The following is an 8,798-nucleotide window of genomic DNA, read 5'->3' as shown; positions in this document are numbered from 1 at the left end:
TACTTCAGACATGTTAGGTTATTCACATTTTATTATTAAAGGATAGTTTGTTAAACCTTTCATGCATGAATTATGAGAACCCTGATCAAAATTTATTTTCTTGAGTTTTTATTCCTCTTTAGGCATGAAAAAAAAAAGCGATTGAAAATTTTGTTGTGAATCTATTTTTCATGAACTTCAAAAAATGTCCGCTCAGTTTGACACCATGGATTAATTTTTGAAGCAAAGAAGCATTTTTTTTACTGATAGATCATGTGAAAACTATGAAATTACAACACTTTTAATGCAGCTAATCTGATGTTTTCTCACATTTTAACATACTCTAATACTAGTCATTACTCACTTTATGGAGATAATATGCAAAAAAACAAAACAAAAAAACAAAAAAAAACCTTTATGTAAAAAAAAAACAAAAACCAAAACTGTTTAATAATAATGACAAGCAATTGATTTCCACTCAACATGTTAGTGCAGATCAGGTTTATCAAGAACAGCAAAGCTACAGTAATGGTATAAATGTCAGTGTATTATTATGGGATGGGGCATTAGTGTCCACTGTGTTGGCTGATATGGAACTAAAACAACAAAACCCATGAATATATAAGTAAACATTTTCATAACTTAATGTTTTTTGCACTAAAATCAAAGAGAAAAAAATGGAGTTGTCATTATTTATAGGTTACTATGATATTATTTTTTAGTTTGATGCCCTAATCTGCACTTTGCAAATTCATCCCACGGGCCGGATTAGAACCTTTGGCGGGCCAGTTTTGGCCCCCGGGCCGCATGTTTGACACCTGTGATCTATGGCATTGTACTGACAAAAACAGTGCTTTTAGGCATTCCATGTTTTCTTTTCTGTCTGTTTTAGTCACATGATACACACAGGAGTTAGTACTGGATTGCATAACCATTGTTTCTGATGACTTTTGATGGTCTAATCATTTTTTCCGCGACTGTTTGTGTTTCCTAGGCTTCCTATTACAGCTGATGTTCAACTTCCTGCTATTTTACTCCATCAAAATTCAAGATATTCTACTTTATTTACCTGTATGTTAATCTGGATCTGTAGAAATGTTCGGACACATTTAATACTGTAAATATTTAGTTGTTACAGTTGACTAAGATGCAGCATATGGTGGTGTTTTTCAGAACCTTAATCGTCATCCTCAACACTTCATGTCTTTTCCCTATCTTCTTTTTCACATCCGTCTTTAAAAGCAGTAATGTTTCTCTGCGCTCCTCTTAAATCTTGTGTGTACCAACCAGAGGGATTTGTGATATCTCACATATTTTCCAGCAAAGATAAGAATTTCCATTTATAACTCGACAAATGGGAGGGTTTTAAGTTGTTTTTTTTTATACTTTATATCACTGTACATTGAATTTAACAGCTTATTCTATGAAACAACAACACACTAATTCCTATTTTTACATGATTATATACAAATTATAGCATAATTATGAGTATTACATAGCATTGCTGTTATTATATCCCCTAAATGTTACATAATGATCCGCTCCAATAACATTATAAAAATAATACTTGGCTTTAAATAATGATTTCAGAGGTTATGACAAAAATGTTGAATTATTATTATTATAAAGCCATTTGGTCCAATTGTGCTATCTGCTTAAAATAAATTGGCAGTGTTAGAAGAGTAAAGTTAAGGAGCTATAACAATTTGGCCAAAAATGTGACTTATGACTTAGAAATGCAGTATATCCCCAACATGTTTTGTTACCACTTAAAACTAAATTTAAGCTTATGTAGTTGTTTTGTATTTCTCTTGGGAATGTTTGAAAACAGTTGGGATCAAATTACTGGCTCAGATTTAATGTGAGCACTGAAATGGTTTGATGATGTAAATATGTAAATAATGTTTGATTTTTAATTCTAATTCTTTATTTATATATAAATGTCAATTTCTTATTTTTCTCTTTATATTTTCATTTTTTTTGTATCTGTCTTTTTTATCTGCACTTGTTATTGTATTTTTGCTGCTCTTAACTGTGAAATTTCCCCAAAATCTTATCTTATTTTACCTTACTTTATCTCATTTTGTATTCTGAATTTTGTAGTCTGAATTTCCCCTTTGGGATCAATAGAGTAAATCACTCAATCTATCTATCTATCTATCTATCTATCTATCTATCTATCTATCTATCTATCTATCTATCTATCTATCTATCTATCTATCTATCTATCTATCTATCTCTCTATCTATCTATCTATCTATCTATCTATCTATCTATCTATCTATCTATCCATCCATCCATCCTCCATCCATCCATCCATCCATCCATCCATCCATCCATCCATCCATCCCATCCATCCATCTATCTATCTATCTATCTATCTATCTATCTATCTATCTATCTATCTATCTATCTATCTATCTATCTATCTATCTCACTGTATTTAACCTTATCTTACTTTTCTTATTTTACCTTACCTTATCTCATCTCATTGTCTTTTATCTCATCTCAAATACTGTATTTTACCTTATCATATCTTACCTTACCTTATCGTATCGTATTTGACCTTATCTTATCTCACTGTATTTTATCTTACCTTATCTCGTCTCATCGTCTTTTATCTCATCTCAATTACTGTATTTTACCTTATCTTATTTCATTTTCATCTTATTGTATTTTACCTTATCTTATTTTACCTTACCTTATCTCATCTTATCGTCTTTTATCTCATCTCAAATTACTGTATTTTACCATATCATATCTTACCTTATCATATTTTTACCTTATCTTATGTCATCTACTGTGTTTTACCTTATACTTTACCTTACCTTATCTCATCTCATCTTATCATCTCTTATCTCATCTCAAATTACTGTATTTTACCTTATCTTAACTTATTTCATCTCATCTTACTGTATTTTACCTTATCTTACCTTATCTTATCTCATCTTATATCATCTTATCGCCTCTTATTTCATCTCAAATTACTGTATTTTACCTTATCTTACCTTACCTTACCTTATCTTATCTTACCTCATTTCATCTCATCTTACAGCATTTTACCTTATCATATCTCATCTCCATCTTACTGTATTTTACCTTACCTTATCTTACCTCACCTCATCTCATCTCATCTTATAAGCTCCACCCTCTAGAGCTGACCTTAAATGCATCTTATATTATATTTTACTTTGCGATTCTCAAAGAAACAAGTAAATTTTAAAGATAATTTACAATTGTCAGTGAAATCATCATGAATCACACTTAGTGTTATTCTTTCTTTGGTATAATCCAGTGTTCATACCTACATGTGTGACTTTTCTTGACTTTCCTCCATATGTTTTTCTCTCACAGGCCTTAAACAATAACTTCTATAAGAGCTCCTCACCGTATGGTTCCCTCAACAACATTGTGGACGGCCTGAGCTCTTTAGCCGACCATTTCTCCGACCTCTCCCTTTCCCCGGAGACGCGGTAAACCCAGCAAAAGGCCGCCGCCCAACTACCTGTGCCACCTCTGCTTCAACAAAGGACACTACATCAAGACTGCCCTCAGGTGAGCGTGTCCGGTGGGCTCTGCGCTGCTTTACATCAGTCAGGTGCATTAGTCTGAAGCTTTACATCAGGCTTTGGTCTAAACTGAACCAGGTGTGCAGTGTGTGGGCCGTTGGAGCCGTCCATCAAACGCACACACACATGCAAATGAACTGCAGCCTGATGAGATGATAGAACTTAAAATACTGTGAACAGTTCAGGGCTTTGACACAGTTCTATTCATCATGTTATAAACGGTATTTTTTATATCCCTTTTCAGGGGGAAACAGACTCCTCAGCACATATTTGGGTCAGTTGTGCCACCACAGGTTGGTAATGAGCAGCAGATGCCAGATTGGATCTGTGAGCTCGCTTTAATGAAAGATGATAGGTTTCTCTGTGGAAATAGGCACGACCTCTACTCCAAACACGAAAAGAAATATTAACCGCCGCTTTATGCGCAGCTGCGGTTCCCCATTGATCATGTTGAGGGGGAAATGCCTGACATTTGTTAGGTGTAATGGAAATAACCATATGACTGATGGACAGGATGTTCTGCACAAGCAAGTCAGCAAAAGGGAAAAACTCAAATAGATCACAAACTTTAAATGAACTGTTGCACAAAGTAGTGAAGTTTAATAGTTTCCTTTAGAGCAGGGGTGTCAAACGTGCAGCCCGGGGGCCAAATGCGGCCCGCCAAAGGGTCCAGTTCAGCCCCTGGGATGTTTTTGCCAAGTGCAAAAATTCCACAGTCTTGAATTGAATTAAGCAAAAAAAATTTAGCTTGAATTAAGGTAAAATCTTGAATTAAGCCAACAAAAAAAAATCTTTAATTAAGTAAAAAAAATATAAAAATCTTGAATTAAGCCAAAAAAAAAAAAAAAACATCTCAAATTTAGCAAAAAAAAATCTTGAATTAAGCCAAAAAAATCTCAAATTTAGCAAAAAATCTTGAACTATGCCAAAAAAATCTTCAATTAAGTAAAAAAAATCTTGAATTAAGCCAAAAAAAACTCTCAAATTTAGCAAAAAATCTTGAATTAAGCCAAAAAAAAATCTTCAATTAAATAAAAAAAAAATCTTGAATTAAGCCAAAAAAATCTTCAACTAAGTTAAAAAAATCTTCAATTAAGCAAAAAAAAATCTTCAATTAAGTCAATTAAATTACCTGCTGCACTGAACTGTGAATGTCACACGGCCATAAGTGGTATCGGTGCATTTGTATCGGATGTCTTTTACGAGTACGAGTACCACACACTGAGTATCGGAGCCGATGCCGATACTCGTATCGGTATCGGTGCATCCCTACTTTCATGTATGCATTGATATATTTGGACCAAGTCTTCCTTGGTCTCCCACATTCTCTGGGGCTGGGAATCACCATGCTTGTGACTGTGTTAACAAATGAAGTGGCAAGTTTGACGCGCCAGTACCATACTAACAAGGTCAGAACAAACAATAACTTAGCAAAGATAATAACATCACATGATAACTTTCTACCTTCACAAGCCTCATAATCCACATATTCAACAGAGACGCTGCCATTTCAGCATCAAACCCCATTCTTTCATTTAGAGCTGTGTCCAATGCAATAGGTTCTATTTCTATTGCTTCTTTTCTTTGACTCCAAAAGTTGTTTCATAGGCCCTGTCCATACGAAGACGGTTTCGGTCGTATCTGCAGAAGTTTTGTATCGGATAGGTTTTTTGTCCACACGAAACCAGCATTTTCAGTCACTGAAACCGCAACTTTTGAAACCGTGGTCCCAGTGTGGATAAATTTGAAAAGCTGGTTTTGAGTCGTCTGTACCAACAAACTGCAACTTTTCTAAAACGATGATGTCATAGCCCCACCTCTCTAACTAGGGATGCAAATTATTGATTAATCCATTAATCATTAGTTGGTTGACCTTATCGATCGATTAACGATTAATTGATAAGCGGTGATTTTCCTGAGAACCAGAGTTTCTCTTTCGATAGGGTCTAAAAGAATAAAAGCTAAATACTGCTTATATACTTCATGAAAAAACGTGTCATATTCCTTAATGATTGATGTATTACCATTACATTACCATTACATACATTACCACTGGATACAGTACAGGTAATGACATTTATGTGGCAGAAACTAAATAAATTCTGCAGAGAAATTCAATAAAATAAATGGATCTGAAGAGGGGCAGTTTAGAAGGAATGCGCATTTCTGACTTTGTATCACTAGCTGACATGATGGAGTGAGATTTCAGCAGAGACAAACCAGCAGCCTTCGAACAGGTGTGGACAGGTGGACAGGGTGACTCCCCTGTTATTCAACTTCAGCGATGAAGCCTAGTTTAATGACTAGTTCACGCAGGCATTTTAAATCCAACTGACTCAGGGCTGCTACAAACTGACTGCACTTTATGTATTTATCACATTTTCATTGTATTTTTAGCTGCATTTCAAAACTGTATCTGACTCTACATTTTTAATTGCTTTTAAATGCATCTGCACTGTAAAGCACTTTGTGACCCCCTGTCTGTGAAAAGTGCTCTATAAAGAAAATTTACTTACTTACTTACTTACTTCGGGCAGTGGCGCCCCCTACTGTCGACACCACAAATCCCGCGGTGGAAAAGGGCAATTAACCGACAATTGATAATTCAACTGAGCACATTCTTATCAACAATTAATTGATAGTTGATTAATTGTTTGCATCCCTGTCTCTAACCTTTCACCCCGGAAGCAAGACGTCACATCACAACGACAACAACAATAGCAGACTACAGAGTTATGCTCGTGCTACAACAGCTATTGAGTTTATTGGAAATGTTGAATCCAAATCTTCATCTACTCTTTCATTACAATGAGCAACAAACAACCATAGCAAATAATATTCACTATGCTCTTGGATTTACCACAGAGAAGGGCAACCAGGAGGAAATATTGAATCAGACCCGGTTAGAACCAAGCAAGCTTTATGTGCATGCTCCATGTCTTCTCTGTTTTTTGCGATAAAGCTGGGGACAGACCCAGTGGTGGCTGCTCATCTTTCAGACAAGGGAAGCTCATTGTTGGCTAACATAAAAAGAAAAAAAGTCAAGTTATTTAACATAAATTCGTCCCTCCGTTCCTTTTAAGAAAATGGTCAGTGACCTTATCGTACCAACTAAACAAGAAAACGTTGAAATTATGTTAAATTGAAACAATGAAGTCCAATAAGTGTGTTTTATTTATAGTGCAAGAAATGAACCAGTAATTTCGTAGTGGTTTCTCTCTCGATTTCACAGCAGAATGCGCAACGGTATTAAACTGAACTCTGTCAAGTGAAGGAGTAGATCTGAAAATAGCTGTTAATCAAACGGGATTCAGCCATTCGACTGATCCTCCAATCAGCGCGTGGAAGCCCAGCGTCCAGCCTTGCCAAGCTCCGCCCACAGCTCCATTCACTCCCAGAGACACCGAGTGTCTGGGGGCGGGACAACATTGTGGCATTTAACCAATTACCATCCAGTTTTGAAGCAATGAAAAAAAACTGTTCCACTCAGTCCCATTGAAGTGCATGGCGCTGAGCGTCTACGGACAAATGCACTGAGCAGAGATCGAATGAGAAAACAGCACAACGGGAATGTATGAGAAGTGAACAACATCGAGTCTGTTGATTTGTGATAAAGCTGATTCTGAACGAACTCGTCTGTGAGTTGAACGTGTTCTAACACATTTGTAGTCAATGAAATGTCAACACAACCGAACATATTTAACCATTTAATTTTTGTAATTTTAGGTGAAGCCGGGCTTCCCTTGCAGTCTGTGAGAAATCGCCTTTGGACAGACCGTTGTTGAACATTTCAGAAGAGTTTTGTTGTGGTTAAATGAGGAATAAACACAACTTAACTTAAAGAACTAAGTTGGAATCTCTAATCAGAAGAAATATTAGTGATGTAAGTGCACTTCTAGACTTTGACACTATTTTTACACTTACACAGTACTTAAGAAATCAGATTTGGTCTTTTTTTTTTTTTTAATGGTAAAGCATGTTTCTTGCAGTGGTGAGTTTCTGTGGACTGTGCAGGCCTTCATAGTTGCCTGGTTTGCATCTGAGCTGCAGTGGACGGGAATCAAAGAATGTCACGGCTCAGTAAGATGAGAGAAGACGCACACAGGAAGTGGGTGTGCTGGGTCTTTAACAGGCTTTCTCTGGGAGGAATGAGGCCCAAGTTAACTGTGAAACTCTGCCTGTTTGATAAAGAAACACTCAGCGGAGCTCAGTGGAAGCATGTTGAGCTGGAAAACAACTGGTGAAGGTGCCTTAAAGCGTTTCATTCTACTTAATGGTATGAGATCCACGCTGTGCCCAGCATGTCAGCGATAAACATCCTGTTGACGACACGTCGAAGGGTTGGCTTCACTCGCTCCACCAGGAGGTTAAGATGTCAAAGGATTACTATGAGATATTTACGATTCCTCTTTACAACCACGCCTCTCGAAATGTGCAAATCTGGAAATCATTTCTGTGGGCTGGATCTGGGCCATTCTTGCTCTGTTTTAGAAGGATGATGTCAGATTTTATCATGTGTTGCTGATATTTTAGACCCTGAGTAATGACTGCAGAGCTGTTGTCATGATGAAGGCTCCTTAGGACGAAGCTGAGCCCAGTGTTGTGAAGCTACGGACTAATGAACAAACTGCTTTTTGTTCTTGTCGGCAGGAATCTGAGGCATTTTTTACTCCTGCCTCAATGAAATACTGTATGTGCGCTATGGATTTCTTAGTAGGTTGAGCAAAGTTTTGAAACACCTGTACTGTTTTGACTTTACATGCTACTTGATATTCTTCTCTTCTATGACAGTTTTAGTCACTTTTCATGAGTCAGTAGGCAAAAATGCATGGAAACATTCAATTATCATCTCTTAAATTATGGTCATGGGAGCTGTTTTTATCACTGCTGATGAAAATCTGATTTGACTTAGAAATCATATTTAAGACAAGGCTTTATGTTAAAATTTCACTTCATGTTAATGACTTAGTCACAGTATTTCATTTCATTATAATGAAAAGGTAAGGTTAGTAGTGTTAATCAGCTGTTACAATGGATGCAAGTTTGTTTTTTACTGTTTGCAAACATGTGATACAGTGCGAGTAACAAAATATGCACAACTTATATAAAATAGGTAGATTTTTAGATATTTTAATGAGGAAATATTACATATTAGATAATTAAGAAAACTCTACGGTGGCCTGGAGGACCTTCACCAGAGGCTGGAGCATCCATTTAGAGTGATGGAGAAGAAGTCAGAGGATTTTCAAG

At 36.2% G+C, this 8,798-nt stretch overlaps 1 protein-coding gene across 1 annotated transcript in view; it reads right to left on the bottom strand.

Annotated features, from left to right (window-relative positions):
• The window catches only part of LOC115410470 (zinc finger MIZ domain-containing protein 1-like), a 6,935-nt gene extending 3,918 nt beyond the window's left edge, over positions 1-3,017 (bottom strand). Inside the window, exon 1 of the mRNA XM_030122126.1 lies at positions 3,013-3,017. Within this exon, the coding sequence (XP_029977986.1) occupies positions 3,013-3,017 (5 nt within the window). The remainder of the gene's footprint in view (positions 1-3,012) is intronic.
• Between the last annotated feature and the right edge of the window lie 5,781 nt (positions 3,018-8,798).

The sequence above is a fragment of the Sphaeramia orbicularis genome, chromosome 19 (genome assembly GCF_902148855.1).
Source record: "Sphaeramia orbicularis chromosome 19, fSphaOr1.1, whole genome shotgun sequence".
In the NCBI taxonomy this organism is placed as follows: domain Eukaryota; kingdom Metazoa; phylum Chordata; class Actinopteri; order Kurtiformes; family Apogonidae; genus Sphaeramia; species Sphaeramia orbicularis.
This window is presented reverse-complemented; position numbering and strand designations above follow the sequence as displayed.